This window comes from Helianthus annuus, chromosome 7 (assembly GCF_002127325.2).
Source record: "Helianthus annuus cultivar XRQ/B chromosome 7, HanXRQr2.0-SUNRISE, whole genome shotgun sequence".
Classification (NCBI taxonomy): domain Eukaryota; kingdom Viridiplantae; phylum Streptophyta; class Magnoliopsida; order Asterales; family Asteraceae; genus Helianthus; species Helianthus annuus.
Genome location: NC_035439.2, coordinates 131692239 through 131711931, shown reverse-complemented (window position 1 = coordinate 131711931; position 19693 = coordinate 131692239). Strand labels below are relative to the sequence as shown.

The window sequence follows — 19693 nt, the reverse complement described above, 5'->3', positions numbered from 1 at the left end:
TAGGAGCTTAATCAGTGGACTACAGACCAAAGAAAAGAATGCAACTTGCTTTAAACGTATTTTAATATATATATATATATATATATATATTTATAAATCAACTGAAAATCATTCTAGTTAGTTTTTTACTAACTTATTTGTTTTGTGTTGTTTCTTTTAATCATTAAACGTATTTTAATGTCTATATTTTTAAATTAGCTGAAATCACAAACACCCCTAGATATATCTTAGTAAAATAAATAACTTAGTAAAAAGGCAACAAACAACAACTAACTAGCAAAACGTAAAAAACAAAAAATTATGAAAAAGCCATAAAAACTAGTAAAAATGAACAGAGTCTTAGGATCCTGTAAAAAAGACATTTTTCGTGAGAAGTGTGAGAAGGCATTAGAATTGACATGTATGCACATGTTTTGGACTTGGGCATGATGTTTTGGGTTTTGGCAATAAAAACACCAAACGTAACAATTTAAGACATAATTCAATGAATTTTAGGCTTAAAACTTAAAACACAATACCAAGAACGTTAAGTAGTGTGCTTTAAGCGTTAATCAGTGTGTTTTAGTTGTGTATTAAATTTCACGCCCATAATACGTTGCATTGTTTTTTAGATTGTTATGTTTGGTTTTTTCTTGTCAAAATAACCCAAAACATAATGTCTAAGTCCAAAATATGATATCTAAATGTCAATTCCTATGTCTTCTCATTCTTCTCACAAAAATGGTTTTTTTTTTTACAGGAACCTCACCCAATGAATAGATATGTATTTTTCTAAAGTTTCAGTAAAAATAATGGTAAAAAAGTCATTATATAACTTGTTGTCAATGAAATAAATCAACATGGGTAAATTTGCAATTTTATTAGTTAAAAAAGGAATGTATGCAATTTTAATAGTTAAGGAAGAGAATATATGCAATTTTAATTTTAAGTTGAGTAAATACGTAAGTAAGTAGTTTTTTTAAGAGAAATATATGCAATTGCCCCCAGGTATTTTCTACTAACGATTTTTTTATGGGGAAATTACCCAAATGTTACTTGACCAACCAAAATTACCAAAATGTCACCCTCCTGCATCCTTGGACGGACTCCTGCGACATGGAATGCGTCCGTCTGTCAACTTGAATAGTCCATGAACGAGGAGCTTACACGTGTCCGACAAAGGTGATGCGTCGACGGCAGACTCCTCCCATGTACTTGGCCGACTCCTCCCATTATTATACCTGGCAGACTCCTCCCATGTACCTGGCAGACTCCTCCCATTGGCTTGGTTGACTCTTCCCAACGGCTTAGCGGACTCCTCATATTTTGGCTGACTTCTCACATTTCTTTTTAATTTTATCAAATATTTATATCTATTTAATATAACATTATAACATAAAACATTACAACATAACTTAAATATTACAACCTAAAAACGTGACATAGCATATTATTAAAAAAAAAAGAAGACACTCAAAAAAACATTACAACATAACTTCCGCCAAGCCGCTGGGAAGAGTCAGCCGAGCCAATGGGAGAAGTCTGCCAATACATGGGAGGAGTCCGCCGTCGACGCATCACCTTTGTCGGACACGTGTAAGCTCTTCATTCATGGACTCTTCAAGTTGACAGACGAATGCATCCAATGTCGTAGGAGTCCGTCCATAGACACAGGAGGATGACATTTTGATAATTTTGGTTGGTCAAGTTACATTTGGGTAATTTTCTTTTTTTTTTTTATTTGTAATTCAACTCTTAAATTTCTAGATTTGTTACAATTACCGTCTTGTCCTCTTTCTTGGACGCATTAACGCTTTTGTATTCCATTACTTGTCAAATAAAACTAAACAGTGAAACCAAACACATCTTTCGATCAAACCCTCAAAGGTTTTGCCATCATTTAACAATCATCGTCCTCAGCCACCACACCAACTCCCAAGTCCCAACACCCCACCCCCACCCCTACCCCTACCATGGCTGATAACAACAACTCTTCAGAGATCAAAGATTATCAAATTGTAGTTGCAGAAAAACAAACCACCAAACAACAACAACAATTACCAGTCAAACGTAGCTCAAACAAAGACCGCCACACAAAGGTCGATGGTCGAGGTAGAAGAATAAGGATGCCTGCACTTTGTGCAGCCAGAATCTTTCAACTCACTAGAGAATTAGGCCACAAATCCGATGGCGAAACTATCCAATGGCTGTTACAGCAAGCCGAACCCTCAATCATCGCCGCCACCGGAACCGGGACCATCCCCGCTTCCGCGATGGCGGCAGCTGCATCCGCAGCCGCAGAACCCCACGGAGTTTCAATCTCCGTGGGACCACATGTGAATTTGGGGCCCCCAAACCACATGACTACACCACCAGGTATTGCGGGCCTATGGCCCGCGTTACCTACTGGTCTGTCTGCAAATAATTTGAGCAACGATGGCTCGAATTATTTGCAGAAGATTGCGTTTTCGGGGTTTGAGTTACCGGGTGGGTCGAATTTAGGGCAAATGAGTTTCAATTCAATTTTGGGGAATCATAACCATCATCAACAACAACTTCCTGGGTTAGAGCTCGGGTTGTCGCAAGATGCTTGTGTTGCGGGTTTGAATCAACAAGGTTTGAGCCAGATTTACCATGCGAGGATGCACCCGCAACAACAGCCTTCACAGGATGATGATTCTCATGGTTCAGAGGGTCAATAGAATTGCCTGTAGCCTAGTGGTATCACGATGTGTATTAAACGTGTTCGCTCTCAAATGGTTGAGGGTCCTCGTCTTATGGTGGACGTTAGTGTAGATTTAGAGCAGGTTTAAAAGACGTGTGAGTTAGCGGTTTTAAAAAAATGTGTTGTGTTGTATAATTTGCTTAAAAAGAGTAATAATTATTAATTAGTGAACATGGAGATTGATGAAGATGGTTAATGACTTTATCAGTGTCAAAAGAGTTGTAACTTGCAGTTGCTTTTAGGGTTCTCATCTCTGACACCACTTAATCATATAGCTTTGTTTTCTGCTTTTCGATAAAAACTATGATATCCATATCTTTTGGTCCTTTTGGTTGGGTTTATGGAGTGGGGGGGTTAAATTAGGCATCTCCCACAAGTGTTTCATAAGTCATAAATCATTGATTTGTGTTAGATGTGCTTGCTATTTAGAACTCATTGCACCATGTTTTGCTTGATAAGTATGTTTAGTTTTATTGTTTAAGGATTGACTTATCAGCGAAGAGCCGAATTGGATTATTGTATGTGCGGAGGGATTCAAGCAAAACACGTATATAGTTTTTGATTTCGCGTATTGACATGACAAGAGATCTAGTTACACTCTCGGGTAAGATTTGATAAAAGGGTTTTGCGACATGCGTTTATACCATCTTTTGAAGTGTCGAAATTCATATAGATCCGACGTTTGGCTCGATTTGTGGTTACTAGGTTTGAATCATGAGTAGGAATTTGATACTTAGCCGTAAGGACTCTATGTTTGCGGGGTCTGTTTTTCATTTCTTTGTTAAATGGTAAGAGGCGGTAAAATAGTGGGGCGGGCAGGTTGGGTAACAGATACAAACAATTATGTAACAAGACTGTTAATTTTTTTTTCAATGTGGGTCAAAACGAGTCGAGTTCGAGTTTTCTAGTCAAACATTTATTAGGGCTTAAAAACCAAGAGGTTGCGCGCTCAAATCTTTTAACGCGTTAGCGCCTACGAAAATCCAATTTAAGCAACATGTTAACGCGTTGCAACTACAAATCCCTCTACTAAAATATTGGTTAATCATCTCTGAACCTTGTTGTTGAGTTGGTGTTGCACATTTTAAATAATGTTAACTTGCATGGTCAACCACGGGAAGGATCTGGTTTATCGTCGAAGTAAGACCAAAGCGTACCATAACAATATCGAAAAACATATTAATTATACTTTTAGGGACTAACATCGTATTGTAAAAATCCATTTGAAGACGCGGATCCAATTGTACTACATCATAGTTCTTTATAAATCACTTTGTCTTGTATAATTGGGACTATCTTCATATTAAAATTGTTGGTTTACAAATTAGCTCCATGTGTTAATATTAGCATTGGATTCGTTATTTAAATTGTTGTTTTGTTTTGTACTTGTGGAAGATGTTCAAAAGTCTAACTCATTCCTTTAATCATTCGTTACTTCATACGACTTGATTGAAAACGATTTATTTTTTTATTAAATTGTCCTTTATAAATTGATGTTACATGTTACAAACGTATGAATAGGGCTTGAAAGGGAGCATACAAGACAAAGCCTTTTACTTAGGCAAGTTCATCAAGACTTTTTCGATGATTGGTTGTGGGATTCATAACTTATCTCTATGTTATGAATTATTGTTGCTTGGAAATTGAAATTGATATTTTATCCCCTCTTCTTTTAGATAATTATAGAAATGTTCAGTAAACCATTCGTGAACTGTTCAACAGTAAATTCATTTATATTCATTTGATTACTAAACAAGCTGGCATGAACAAAACTTTTTGTTCATATAATTAAATGAACGAACATGAATCCATATCTCGTTATCCATTTATGTTCGTGAAAATTTGTTTACGTTTGTTCATTTAAATTCCTTTATGTTCGTTCGTTTACTTTGTTTATGTTCAGTTATTTGTTTATGTGAATTCATTTAGTTACGTTCCTTTATTTAAAATTCATTTATGTTTGTCTGTTTACTTTGTTTATCTTCAGTTATTTGTTTATGTGAATTCGTTTAATTACGTTCGTTTATTTAAATTCATTTATGTTCGTTTGTTTGCTTTGTTTACTTGTTTCTTTGAGTTCGTTTATTTGCGTTCTTTAATATGTTAATTTATATTTGTTAGCCGCATTACAATTTAGTGTAATTTTATGAAATTGTAATATCACCCATTACAATTTGGTCTAGTTATATTGATTTTATAGGCCCAACACATTATCATTGGTACTTGCTATAATTTGGTGTTAGCTTAGTTATGTTCTTTCATTTATCTTCAATTATGTTTGTTCGTTTACGTTTATGATCCGTTCGTTTATACAGTTAACGAACTAACATAAAGAACGTGAACCATTTTTTTCTTAACGAACGAATACGAACAAGAAAATCCTTTTGTTTAGCTGTTCGAGCTCAATAGTTTGTTTGATTAAAGTTGTGTTCGTTTGATTCCATTACAATTCTATCCACAATTCAATCAATTACACAATTTATTCCTCGTTTAATATGTTTTTGGATTGAAATAATGAGAGTCACGGGTGGTCCCTTATTCTACGTGAACTATAAATTGCAAATTAAACATATCATGCCATTTAGAGTCCCTTTTTTCATAAATTCTCTTTTCCACGTGTCCTTTTTATTATTATGTATTTGGTATTAGTAGAATATTTTGAATAGAAATATCATCCTAAATGTCTTCACAACTTTTAGATAAAAAATGTTTTTCCTATCTCACATCTATTTAGATAACGAGTGCATTAAAATAAACAGAGTTTCTACTTGGCGTAACGCGTAGGTTAAATCCCACTACTGTATTTATATTTTTTAAAATGTTAGCGGCCCATTTTTTTCATTTATTATTATGTTTTATAGTATATAAATATTAACTAATTCATATATATTTATCTTTTCTTTAGAAAACTGAGTTATTGACTTTATATTATAGGGCCGTTTTTTCTACTAGGCCTTGGCCCAAAAATTTTCGAGAATTCTCAGGGACGTCGCAACATACTCAAGTGTTCAAACTATCTTTACCCCATTTATTATAAAGAATATTGGGGGTGTTTGGGATTCCTTTTCAACTTCTCCTTCTCAAAAAGTCCTTCTCAAATCCAGAAGTGAGAAATCCTTACTTCTCAAAAACTCCTTTTTGAAGACATAATTAGTAATGAAAGTCCTTTTTTTCATGGTGTTTGGAATTACTTATGCTTCAAAAGTTTTCTCACATGATGTTTGGGTTTCCTTTTCCTTCTCAAAAGTCCTTATGAGCTCCAAAAGTCACTTTTAAAAGGAATCCAAAACACCCCCATTGTGTGGTGTTTGGCTTACATTTGAGGGTATTTGTTTGATAACATTTGAGTTTGATCAGGCTCAAGCTCATTTAATCTCTACTCAACTCGCTTTCAGCGGGTCAATCCTGGATACCCATAAAAATGGGCATACACCCAACCAATGTTGGGTTTAAAATTTCATCCCCATCCTTGTTCTAATGGCCAACCAAAATACCATATTTCCTTAAGTCATGCTTGAACAACATTGTACAATAAGGATTGAAAACTGGTGTTATGAAAAAAATATAATATTTTATATGAAACACCCCCATTTTAATAGTGCAAGATTTGTAATCAGTCTTACTATATCAATTAATTATATAAAATACAAAAAAAAAGAACATAAAGATGTCGGTGGAACAACCCGACCAGTTTTGACTCGTAAATTTACAATGATCAGATCAATCAAAGTTTACCTTTTTAGACACTGACATGAGCGCGTTTAACTCGACGGAATATGGTAAAACACAAAAGCATTCTGTAATGATAAGAGGCCCGCGAGGACCGGTATTCGCTGCAGCCCAAGCTACAAATGCACAACTTACAACAACAAATTATACATAAAAACACACGACACATAAATGACAAGGATGTGACTTCCCCTCCCCCCAGCACATGCAGCAACGTTGTACGCCACTGTTTACGCATTATTTATCTCGGACCAACCGGTTTTTCAGCCTCAAACTGGAATTCCAACGACCCCACCAGATAATATATCTGAACAAACAAACGAACTTAAAAAAATTCTTACAATATAGTACACCCACAGACGTTCTTTGGAGCCTCGTCAATCTTCTTTTCTGTTTATAAAGAAGAAAAAACAAACATAAGTTTCGGATAATACACTATGAAAAGAGCTACCGTGTTTGTTTACTTTAACTGTCATAAATTAAGAATCAAGATTCGTGCAATTAGATAGTAGATGCAAGGGTGATGTGTAATATTGTACCCAACAATAATTGATTATCTTAAACCAAAACTTCTTTTTGACCAATTTACTCATACAAGGAAAGAAACAAAATTATGAGCGTAAATTTGTAAAAAAAAAAAGTGTGCAAATCAATTATAGAGTCGAGTACCTTAACCCCCCCCCCCCCTCTCTCTGTCTCTCCATAAATTCTACATGACAAACTATCTATGCAGTTAATATCGCAATGTATCACCGATATATTGGTTATCAGTCCCCTGGTGAGATATTGGTGCAAAATATCTCGGCGATATTGGACCGATATATCACTGATTTTCCCGATATCAGTACCTTTGTTCTTAGTTCTCGTCTTTCTTCTTATTGTTGCTATTAGTGTTTTAAGTCTTAATTGTTAATTGTTAGTGTTAAATGTTAGTGTTTTAAGTATCAATCAGTTCCTAGTTGCTACAATTGTTAGTGTTTTGCAAGTTGCAAAAGGTTAATTTGTTAATGGTAGGAGAGTGTACTGAATTGTTAGTGTTTAATGGCTATATATAATAAATTCAGCAAGATATTAAATTACCGATATCCCACCGCGATTACCGATATCTCAAATATCGGTCCTTGACTAATATCCGATTTTTTACCGCATTAACTGCTTAGATGACCAACAGCCACTCTTGTAGATAGTTAGATACCATTGAAGTCAATTGGACTACTTTTGAAGTCAAAAAAAAAAGTTATACGACTTATTTCGTGATTTTTTACACATGGTATTTCTTATATAGTTCATCAAACATAACCAATGATACTAGATTTCATGGAATTATTTGATCTTGAAAAGAGGATCTTCATACTCGATCATTAAATGATTCAAATAAAACCGAATAGGAAAGTGACTTCCTTTCACTCAATTTCTTTACTTAGCGAGTGAACTATAGACATATAGTATGTGTCACTTGTATCATTATCTAAGAATTCAATGTGAGCTCTATAGACCAAATCATCAAATTGCATTACAGAAACTGCATAATAGAGGATACAAATAGAAAAAAACTTAACACATACGCATTGATGAGAAAAACCGGATATAGTTACCTGTTTTTGCTTTGTTTAAAGACATCTGTACAACAGCATGCATGGTGATTACCCCTTTCGGAAGCTCCCCAAACGGTGTTCTGCACTGCCCAACGGTTTTACTGTTTTCCAAAATTTTTCCAGCATTTATTAACTTAATGTCGTTTGCTGATTTGGGCCCCCCTTTTTTATCTGATGAAAAGTTACACTTGTGTTCAGAGATGATTGAATATGATACAGACAAATAAACCAATTTCAGAGAATCATGGGAGATATGATAGCTTTTACTTGCATTCTAGCATTAAAAAACACAAAAATTAATTCATTTATACCAGGATATGAATTTACCACATAACATAACCAAATCATCGGGGTCAAGAGAGTAGTTAATGTTTTCATCAACAAAGTTCATTATTCTTATAAACTATCGTGAATTCGTGATAATATAATTATTGTTAGAAAAAATGGTAACAAGATTCTGAAAGCTAAAAGAAGAGCTTAAGGCTCAGCATATGAAATAAATTCTCACAGTGTTACAAGAGCTCGTTGTAAGAAGTAAGAGCAGTAGATATCACACATGCTCAAAATTTTCGCAAGATATATACTTGCCAAGTTAAGCAACCACCTATTTACATGCTTCCTCATATTGAAATAGGGTTTCAGTGGTTTATCCAATGAAGTCAGAGAAGGGATTAAAAGATCCTTACACTGGAACCAAAAAGTCCATGTATGACGATGACGTGGCACAGGTAAATCTATTTTCTAGGTGGTATTATTTTGGATTACTTATTGAAAGTTTGAAACAACTTATCTGCTTATTGCACTTTTTAAAAATCATCTTTTAAAGTTTGGATGAAAAAAAGTGTTTAAACTCATCCAGTTATCTGCTTATTTAGGGTCAAGTACGCTGTTTGCGATAAACGGTTTGAAAATGCTTGTTTTAAACTGATTAGTCTTGGCAGATTCAAAATCACGTGTTTACCCTAAGCTGTTTTCAACAAGGTGCTTATCCCCTTCTGCTTATAAGCATAAACACATACGCGCTCATCTAATTTTTAACCAAGACCAAGGGATCCAAGTCCACTATGCTGCTCAAACCTCTCTAGGATTTAACAAGTACAAATTGCGGGGAAAACCTAGACGCTAATCCATACTTGACAACTCAACATACAGCTAGAAGCATTTCGGCAAAATATAACAAAAGTTAGAACCTCAAAATTCCAAAACAACAGTTTAAAACACTATACGATACACCTCCTCATAAGTCATAACATACTAGTTAGCCTCTATCTCACATCATTCTTCTTTACTCTAGCCAACAAGTATATCATTTAACTTAATTCATTCAGAACAAAAATCAAACCATCGACCACAAATACTCGACGCACAATTAACATTCATAACAGAGTTACTAACGAATCAAAACATGCACAAAACTTAATAGCAAAAAATCATCATCAACACATCAGAAGCAAAAAACTGCCTAACCTTTAGGCCATTCGGTAACAATTCTCTCCTTGAGCATCGCAACGGTGGAAGCCGGAGGATACATAAACGGACCGATATCCGATCCATCAAGCAACCGAAACTTGAGCTCTAGAAGATCCTCTTCCGGCATTTCAATGTAACAATCTACAATTTCAGCTTCTCTTAAACCCTAGGATCACACCTAACCACAAACTAGTAATATATGTTCTCAAAAACCTGCAACAACGTCAAATTACAAATTTACGATCAATCACATCAACGAAAATGAATCAACAAATGTAACAATCTACAATTAAGCTTAACTGAAGCCCTAGGATCAGACAGTTCCACAAACTAGTAATATATGTTCTGAAAAGCCTACACAAAGTAAAATTAGGATCGATAACAAGTGAAATTACGATGAATAGCATCAACGGACATGAAGAAATGAGTTTTGTAGAAGGTATACCTTTGAATTGTGGTGAAATTGTGTGGAATTGAAGAAGATGAGGAACCCTAGACCCGATCTCGAGGCGGACTGTTGTTAATGAATGTGAATTTTGAAAAGTTAAAACCCCGTTTGGTTTTGGTCTGCTTTTTTTGTACTGATTGCTGGTGGGTTTGAATTCGGTGGTTAATTTATATCGTTGTGTTCAAATCACTTTTTTTGTGTGTTAAAGGTGCATCTGGTTGTTTTCACATTCTGAAAATAGGTATCCTACTATGGTTTGTTATTTTATTACTCTGATTAGGGCTGTAAACGAATCGAACGAACACGAACAAGACTCTGTTCGTGTTCGTTCGTTAAGGAAATAAATGTGTTTACGAACGGTTCATGAACAGTTACCGAACGAGATTTTATGTTCGTGTTCGTTCATTAAGGAAATAAGGAAATGAGCGTGTTTACGAACGGTTCACGAACACAAATAAATTTGACGAATGCGACAAAGGATAAAGGTGGATAGCCCAGAGAGTAGCACTAGAACGTGAATTCCTTATTGTGGAACGGAGGTCGATCGTATTCGTCAATGTAAATAATAAGAAATGAAAGGGAAATGATGCATAAACAAGGTGAAACAGGATTTTCCAAGTTTAATTCTTAAGGTAATAAAATAAATATAAGTTTAATAATATAAAAAGTATAGATAAAATATATGAAAGTACAAAAATGTTTCATTAAAACACAAACATGCAAACATAAACGAACACAAATGAACGAATGTTCACGAACACCTTACCGAACGTTCACGAACACAATTGAACGAACGAGACCTTTGTTCATGTTCGTTCATTTAACTAATCGAACGAAATTCCTTGTTCATGTTTGTTCGTTTATTATACGAACGAACATAAACGAACTTGCCGCCGAACGGTTCAGGAACTATTCGCTGAACGTTCGGTTCGTTTACAGCCCTAACTCTGATAGTCCCTGGGATAGTCCCCTAACAGATAGTCCTCTGAGTAAATGTTAGGGGACTATCCGAGTAACAAAATGACAAACCATAGGGAGCATACCTGCTATTTCCAAAAAGTGGGAACTAAACGTGAAAAAATGTGAAACCATTGGGACCATCCGGTTTATTATAGATATTTATATAAAGCGTATGTGTAAATAAATTTTTAGAGTGAATTACAAATTTTATCTTTATCTTTATACCAAACTAGGGTTATAGTTACCCGCGCGTTGCGCAGGGACACGGTTGAAATTTAGAACGTATAGCACACTGTGATAACCGATAAATAAATTTGTAAAATTAAATAAAATGATATCTAAATGTGTTATGCTATCTGCGTCTTAACTCGGCTTTAAACCTCAAAATAATTAGAAAAGATAAAACAATATAATAAATACAAAGGTAAAAAAAGGTAAACGAAAAAGAAAACGATAGAAACTCGACCGGTTTTGGTGCGCTCATTATAACAAAGAAAAAGAAAAGTTAAAAAATATGTTCAAAAGGGTATCGACATGTTCATTCAAAAAAACCCTTTGCCACACTCGTTATAGCCAAGAAAAAAAGGTAAAAAAATTTAAAACAACATTAACGTGTTCGTTAAAAAAGCTATTTAGAGGTAGAAACGTAATTTGGTAAAATGACGAAATAGACTAAAGGACAAAAAAAACACTACTTATCTTCTTATAATTTATATAGAGATAATATTAGACGGTGTCTTTTATCTTTAAAATTGATGACTTTTGTACTTGTTTCAAATGTTACATGTTATATCCTTTAGCCCTAACTCACTTAATTTCAACCATTTACGGCAATTTCAAGCAATCGAGTACCTAAAGTAAGCCGTATAAGAAGACAATTCGAGAAATCAACGGGTTTGACTCGATTTTGACTCCATCGTCGCTTGTTTTCAATCTCTGATCAAGTCAGATTCAGGATCGGGACTAACCGCTTGCTTTGAAGCGACGTCGTCGAGTACTCGTCTTAGCGGTCACTGAACGCAGTGGAATCTTCGTTGGGACTAATCGTTTGCAGTCGCCCGAGTGGTCACCACAACCGTCGAAACTTCGTCGGGATTAACCGCTTTCAGTCGCTGAACGTGGTGGAATCTTCGTTCATGGTGATATTGATGAAATTGTGGTGATGATTGTTAGTATTTGAAATGGAATGGTAGCGGTGAGGGGATGGATGTATGATGAGAAAGAGTGTGGTGGATGGTTTTGTGATGGGTTTTAACCGTCGTGAAATTTGGTGTGATGATGTAACACCCCAAATTTTGTATGTCATGACTTGTAACACCCCGATATTTTTTGCTTATATTAAAGTATTAATTTTCGGGTGTAAAACTTTAGGAAGAAAGTTGTAGTGTTTAAAATAAAAATTTTCTAAACTAGTAAGATGCCTATATGTGGGAAGGTAGTAATAAACAAACTAAAAGGTGTAAAAGTGATATTGTGTGAAACTTGATATTCTAAACAATAAAAAAAAGGGTAGGGAGAAGTGGGGCAACGGCCAGGAGGAGAAGGGGAGAAGCAAACCAATTTCACCCTAATTTCTCTCAAATCACAACAATTAGTAGGAATTTTTTTAATCACTATTTCATCAATATCATTCCACACGAAAAAGGGCAATTACAAAGCAATGACAGGTAGTCGGGCAACAAGTTGCGCCGCCACCCCCTTTTGAATAGAAAAACCAATTCTACTAAATACACTTGCATTTAGCGTAATCATCATCATCATCCATTCAAGTTCCAAGCAAGTAAGTTTCAATTTTTGCCTTGGTTGAACACCCATGTGATGATTAGTAAGAATTTGTGATTTTGGTGGGTGTTAGGATGTGTATTGACTGAATTCATGTTTCGAAGTTGTATCTATATGTGTGATGTTCTATGTCTTGTGGAAAATTTGAATAAAATCCTTTTAAAGCATGAAATTTAGTTGTTCTAGTAGGTTGAGATGATTAAAAAGACATTAGAAGTGTTGCATGTGTGTTATTTGATGAAATTTATAGTTAGGATTGATAATGTAGCATGAACATGGTTAATTTATTTGATGTTAATGAATTGGATATGACAATGGAAGAAAAGTGCATGATTTACTTGTACCCATGGCTGGAATTTTTTACACACGCCATATGCTCGATAAAATGTCTAAAAGAGCAATGAATATTATTATGCATACGTAAAGTGTTTCAAGAATGTGTAGTATGTGAAATGGATGAATAAGAATGATATAAATTAAGGATGATCATTTAAGAATGTTGGTTTGGAATTGTAGGATTGAAAGAAGGCGGCTCGAGACAACCGGGACGCAAACAAGATAATACAAAGGTAAGTTTAATACTTACTCAACTAGTAGTAAAATAAAGTTTGATTGAGCATTGATGTTGTTTTGTGATATGGAATGTATGTTGGAATGTTATGTAGTCGAACCGTATGAACGGGTCGTACTAATGGAATGTATGATGGAATGTTATATAGTCGAACCGTATGAACGGGTCGTACTAATGGAATGTATGTTGGAATGTTATGTAGTCGAACCGTATGAACGGGTCGTACTAATGGAATGTATGATGGAATGTTATGTAGTCGAACCGTATGAACGGGTCGTACTAATGGGATGTATGTTGGAATGTCATGAAGTCAAACCATATGAACGGGTCCTACTAATAGAATGTATGTTGGAATGTCATGTAGTCGAAACGTGCGAACGGGTCGAATTAATGAAGAATATTATAAAGTTAGACGGGTCTTGGATCAAGTCTTAGTGCGCGAACTTGGTTTGATCATAAAGACCCGTTAGATGGAAAAGTATGTATGATCAAAAACAAAAGAATGATAATTATATATTATAAATTTGTAATAGAAATGGGCATTAGCTAATTGTACCTCATGCTTAAAGTGTGTTTTGTGGATATTATTTATTTATTTATATACTATTATTTTGCAACATGTTAGTGCAATGTAGAGTTGTAAGTGTGGCTTTAGTTGTGGTTTATGCTATTTTTAGTTGTACCCTTTCTTTGGTTATTTGTACATTATTTATAAATTTATATACTATTAATTTGGAACATTTGTATGCATGTTTGGTTGTAAATTGTGCTTAAGTGGTTGTACCCTAATCAAATAATGGTTTCATTACTTTACCAAATTTAATCTGATTTGTATGCATGTATAGTTGTAAATTGTGCTTAAGTGGTTGTACCCTAATCAAATAATGGTTTCATTATCTTACCATATTCAATCAGTTTGATCCATTCTAAATTGTGTTGTTTTATTTGTAAATTATTATTATTATTTATAGATCTAATTTAGCCAAAATCTTGTATAAATATAATTTGCAACATATTGATGCAAAGGTTGTTGTAATGTATGCATTATGGTTTTTATAGTGGTAATGATATATATTATATATAGATTACGATGAACCTGTCAAACGGGGAAAAATAGACGCGGGTTCATCGTAACACGCGAGTGCTAGATGAACTTAGTTATTTTATTCTATGTTTTACGTTTTGTTTTAATTTCTTCGCATTAACACATCGCAACTTCAGTGTCGGTGGTCGCTGGCAGTAGTGTGACATTAATGCTCGCCCCCGCCGCAACGCGGGGGCTACTTAATACTAGTTGTTGAAATAAAAGAATGATTATGTTAGATTATTGTTTTGCATATTTGGTTGACTTGTTAAGAATGTTGTAGGTAAATAGTTCTTTGAAGCTAATCTTGGACCGGAGGAACGAACACACATCGCGCCGTTTAATTGCTTCCGCTCGTCAAGTTCTAAAGGGTGATAGTGTCTTTTAGTTAATGGATGCTTTTATTATGATGTAATGGTTACAACTTTTTGTCTTTTGTAACGTGTCGTAGAATTTAGTTTGAATGATGATTGATAAAAGCAGGGAATCACTTATCATACGAACGGGTCATGCCCAATTTTTGTTAAAATTAATATGTCATTTTATTTTATTCGAATGTGAAATAAGGGCATTTCAAATGAGAGAGAGAGAGTGTGTGTGTGGTGGATGGTGGTGGTGGTGGTGGTGGTGATGGTGATGGTAAATGGGAGAGATAGAGGTGGGGAGGAGAGAGTAGTTTCTTTTTTTAAGTATTTAAAAATGGTTGGATATTTTTAGTTATTTACATATTAAGTCCTTGTAAAGGTAAAATGATGAAAATGCCTTCGTGACATTACCAGATTTAACCATAAAAATTAATTGGGTTAGGGTTAAAGGACAAACCATGTATTATTTTAAAACATTAAGTGCAAAACTCGTCAATCTTAAAGCCAAAAGACACCGTCTAAAATTTTATTATTGTATCAAATCAAAACATAATAAACAAGTAAATAGTGAAGTCCTGATAATTTTGTTCAGCGGTTAATTGGCCTGCCCTCCCTAGTGGAGACGCGGGTTCGATTCCTGCTTTGACCATTTTCGATGGACATCTGGATGAAGGGCGAATCGGGGCTTTAATCCCGGGTTCGAACCTAACAGGGGACGAGGGTTTACACATTTCATCCGGTTCCCACGCATTAAGGGGACACAGTCTCATGGCCGTTGAGGAGTTGACCTTGGACATGGTTTACATGTGAGATTCTTTGCCGTAAAAAAAAAAAAACAAACTGGTGAAAGCCTGAAGGGGCACCACACAACTATTGATGAACCTAAATTAACCACTCAATTATAAAGAGTTACCTCATTACAACTCAAAAAATGAACCCAGTTTAACTGCGGCTATGTTTCTGATTTACCCAAACCTAATTTCCAACCATTTTTTAGTCCCTCTCTTCCATATCACTCTTGGGTTCACCAACCAAAACCTGCAACAATTGCACTGGTGCCTGGTGCATCCGATGAACCCGATTCACTATCCCAAAGGTGCCCCTCACACCTTTATGGATATCAATAAATAGTCACCCCGTATTTAACTTAGCACCCATAACGTTGGCCTGCTTGTCACAATCAATATCTTAGTTTTAAATCGCGCCAATCAACAAGAGAGACAAAAGCACACCCATTAAAACAGGAAAAACAGGAGGGACACTTATTTTGAATAAAACTACTAATTTCTTGTTATAAACCATGTTTCATATACAATGCACCTATTATACATCATAATAACTTCGGATTTAAACATGCTATTAGAGCATTCACAATGAAAACCTTAAATGGATTATTTTATTATTTGGGCTTAATTATCATAAAACTAATTATTTGGGCTTGGTTACTAAAGGTTTTGGGCTTAATGAATAATATCAAGTTTCATAATCTTCTCTTAGGGGAATCCTCGTATATGTTTAGGGGTATCTTATGTATAAAACCGGAAAAAATTACACTGCGAATGTGAATACGGGGTTGAGTCGTAGCTTGTGCTACGACTAAGTCTACATTGGTTCCGCCCCTGCTTTTCGATAACACCAATCCTAACTTTTTCACCTAATTATGTCTTTTTACCTTCCATGACTAGACTCTTAAAACAAATGTAAGTGTGTAATGCTCTCTACGAGTTGTAATAAATCGTCTAGAATGAAGGAATTTCTATATTACTTCCTTAGTGATTTTTCGGTAAAATATCTTACCACTGGCATCACTCATCACTGTACACTAGTATCACATTCGGTGGATAAAGGCAATGAATGCTAGTTCTCCTAGACCCTAGGTCAAGAGCTAGAGCCCGAGCCACCCCGGGTTTTAGTCCACCGTACGTTACGTGACGTGTGCGTATATATACATAATTTTACAATGAATTTTACACACGAACTCGGTTTTAATATTTATAAAAATGATTTATACCTTATCATTAAAACACACACAAAAGGACAGTAAAGTATAGGTAAGAACCAGATATCGATCCATGGATGCGGGCGGATGCATGAGTACTAAACCATTGTCTCTGGTTTACCGGTAAAAATATAGGTGAATAAAGTTTTTAACTAAATTAATCTAAAACTATATTTAAAACATAAAAGACTCCAAATACAAAATATATATTATCTTGTTTTACAAACAATCTAAGCATGTTAACTAAGTTGGAAATGTCACAAAGGCACTTGATCAATCTTCCAATTAAATAGACAATTAGTATCCCTTTCGGGAATCCTAACATGACAATCATTCGGAAAGCTAACGCGATAAACACACTTTAGCCACCTAAAATCGTTCATTAGCGCTCTATTGATATATTTTCATGTAAATCTTCTAAATATAAGTTAGTCATCGGTTAAGAGTTTTCTAACCTCACTTAATCAAGGAAAGTAATACCGACAACACAATACAACCACCGAGACAAGAATAAAGTAGATCATATCACAAACTATTCCATTTTACAAACCTTAACACAAATCTACCAAGATAGTAATTTCAACCAAAACCACTAAACAAAGATCATAAACTGTGTCAAGAACTTGTAACAACACCATCTAACCCGTCAGGGTCCTTACGTGCAAGAAAGTACTCTTGATTAACATTTGATTTACCTTTTATTAAACCAATACCCATTTTTAGTTTCATGGTGTAAACATATTAACAAGTTAATAGCTTACTCATAAGTGCTTAATCAAAGGGTTTTTCAACATATCTCAACTAAACATTCATTAATCATCCAAGATAACCAAATACAATCAAGAATCCAACATCAATGAAACATGTTTGCCATATGATCATCAAGATTTAAACATAAAAAGTACCAAAGTTTCATACAAACAAGATTAACATACTAATGTTTGTTCATAAGACAAGTAAACCAGTATTTTTGCCCTAAGGCTACAATAATACATAATACATCAAATCAATGCTTGAAATGTAACCAAAATCATGGAAAGAACAAGGATTCAAACCATAAGAAAGCAAGGATTAGATGGTTTGGATGATAAATAGGCTTCTTTGCAACTTGAATCCGACCAAAGCAGGCTGTTTCAAACCATAAGGGAAGAAGCGTAAAAGTTTTAATACCCTTAAGGCGCCATTTTACTAAAACTTTTACGCTTCTTCCCTTAGAGTATTAGTAAAATACGATATAATCGTTATGGTTTATTTTGAATTCTAATCATCGTTGTAAAATCCCGACTAGACACCGATTAATTAATCACCGATTACTCCCGATTAATCAAAATTAATCTCGATTAATCGCTAGTCCCCACCCCACCGCCCGAATAGCGATTATTTCAACACTGATTCTAATAAACCCCATGCTTTATATTATTATTATTATTATTTGAGATACAGGTTTTTTAAGTTTTTTTTTTATTTCCATTTTCAAGTGGGTTTTTGTTGTTTCGACCTAGTTACTTTTTTTACAACAGCGTTTTACGTTTTGGTGTATATTTTGCGAGTTAATACGTTGCAACGCGTGTGTGTGGTTCAACGTTTTTACGTCTATTTCTTTTGCAGTTTAATAGCCCGTCGCAACGTGTGGATCCTAAGTCGACTTAGTTATTCTTTTCCATGTTTTACGTTTTTGTCTAATTTTTACGAGTTAACACGCCGCAACACGCGCACGTGATTCAACGTTTTCAAGTCTACTTTTTGTTCGGTTTCACCATAAAGCACGAGTCCTAAATACTAGTTATAATTTATATTCTATTAGCTTGTATGATTTAAGTAGAATAAAAGTAGGACCGTATAATTAACCCATGGGTCGAAACTTGTTAAGTAGATATGTATCATATTGCTACGCGTTTGTCACGTAGCGTGGTGATGACAGTAGCATGTATCATGTATGGGTTGTCGGCCGGTAAACACCTTTGACTTATCATTTCATAAAGACGCACCTATATACCATTCAAGTATATGTAATAATTCAGACAAAAAATATAAATATTATATAATAAAAACAATCTAATCCTTTACTATATAGAATTCAATTTTTAAACATTTCATCAGAAAATGTGTTTATTGTGTAATAGTTTAGGGTACTAATATGCAATATGTCTATATATTTAAGAAAAAATTACGAACCAGACGACCCATAAAAGAATTATCTAGAGAAAATTACCAATCTAGTCAAGACTTTAATCAAATTATCAATCTAGCCATCTCATGCGTCCTTGGAAGGCCACTCACATGTATGGGATGGGTCTTTCAAGCATGAGATGAGTCCTTGGGGAGAAACCCAATAAAAAATAGACACGTGGCCACAGACGCATGGGATGAGTCTGCAGACGCATGGCCGCGGACGCATGGGTTGAGTCTTTCAAACATGGGATGAGTCTTTCAAGCAAGGGATGAGTCCGCGGACGCATGGGATGAGCCGCGGACGCATGGGATGAGTCTTTCATGTGTGGGATGGGATGAGTCTTTCCACGTGTCAGTTGGGGATTGGCGGACGCAATACTTGGCCATGCAGACGCATCAGAAGACTTGGGATCTGTGAGTGGCCTTCCAAGGACGCATGAGGTGGCTAGATTGGTAATTTGACTTTTTTCTTGACTAATTTTGTAATTTTCTCAATTATCTATGAATAAACGTGTTTCAACGGAACATAAAAATCAGATAAATACATATATAATTTATAAAATAATTTTAACATAAAGACGGCCTAAACTAAACAATGCAAACAAGATGCCACTACACCACAATGCAAACAAAAACTCCATACACATGTATCTATTCAACTATGAGCGAGCTATCAATCAATTAATTTCAAGTCTCATCTCATCTATATTACTTATGTAACATTTAAGATTAAAAAAATGTGCAAAAATTTAAACTCGCAGATTTGGTCATTCTACTGCCAAGGCAGATTGTTGGCTATAAAAACCACCTTCAA

General features: G+C 34.8%; 2 protein-coding genes across 3 annotated transcripts; one reads left to right on the top strand and one right to left on the bottom strand.

The window, feature by feature from the left end:
• The first annotated feature begins 1827 nt into the window (after nt 1–1827).
• Nucleotides 1828–2920, top strand: LOC110868579 (transcription factor TCP20). The gene has a single exon (XM_022117779.2). The coding sequence runs from the start codon at nt 1953–1955 to the stop codon at nt 2679–2681; it is 729 nt and encodes a 242-aa protein (XP_021973471.1). The 5' UTR covers nt 1828–1952; the 3' UTR covers nt 2682–2920.
• Nucleotides 2921–6327: 3407 nt separating this feature from the next.
• On the bottom strand, nt 6328–10100 carry LOC110868578 (membrane-anchored ubiquitin-fold protein 4). Of its 2 annotated transcripts, XM_022117777.2 has the most exons (5): nt 9944–10100; nt 9799–9852; nt 9496–9711; nt 8029–8199; nt 6328–6823 (listed from the first exon to the last, which is right to left on the bottom strand). In XM_022117777.2, the coding sequence occupies exons 3-5, from the start codon at nt 9623–9625 to the stop codon at nt 6771–6773; spliced, it is 354 nt and encodes a 117-aa protein (XP_021973469.1). In that variant the 5' UTR covers nt 9626–9711; nt 9799–9852; nt 9944–10100; the 3' UTR covers nt 6328–6770. The 2 variants fall into 2 exon arrangements, with proteins under 2 accessions (XP_021973469.1, XP_021973470.1); XM_022117778.2 differs by lacking the exon at nt 9799–9852 and having other exon boundaries at nt 9944–10093.
• Between the last annotated feature and the right edge of the window lie 9593 nt (nt 10101–19693).

Excerpts from the sequence above, each read along its gene's own strand:
- LOC110868579 (XM_022117779.2), top strand. The coding sequence starts at position 1,953 with ATGGCTGATAACAACAACTCTTCAGAGATCAAAGATTATCAAATTGTA.
- LOC110868578 (XM_022117777.2), bottom strand. The coding sequence starts at position 9,625 with ATGCCGGAAGAGGATCTTCTAGAGCTCAAGTTTCGGTTGCTTGATGGA. Across the intron at positions 8,200-9,495 it reads TGTTACCGAATGGCCTAAAG|ATAAAAAAGGGGGGCCCAAA; the intron begins GTTAGGCAGTTT and ends ACTTTTCATCAG. Across the intron at positions 6,824-8,028 it reads TTTAAACAAAGCAAAAACAG|AAAAGAAGATTGACGAGGCT; the intron begins GTAACTATATCC and ends CTTTATAAACAG.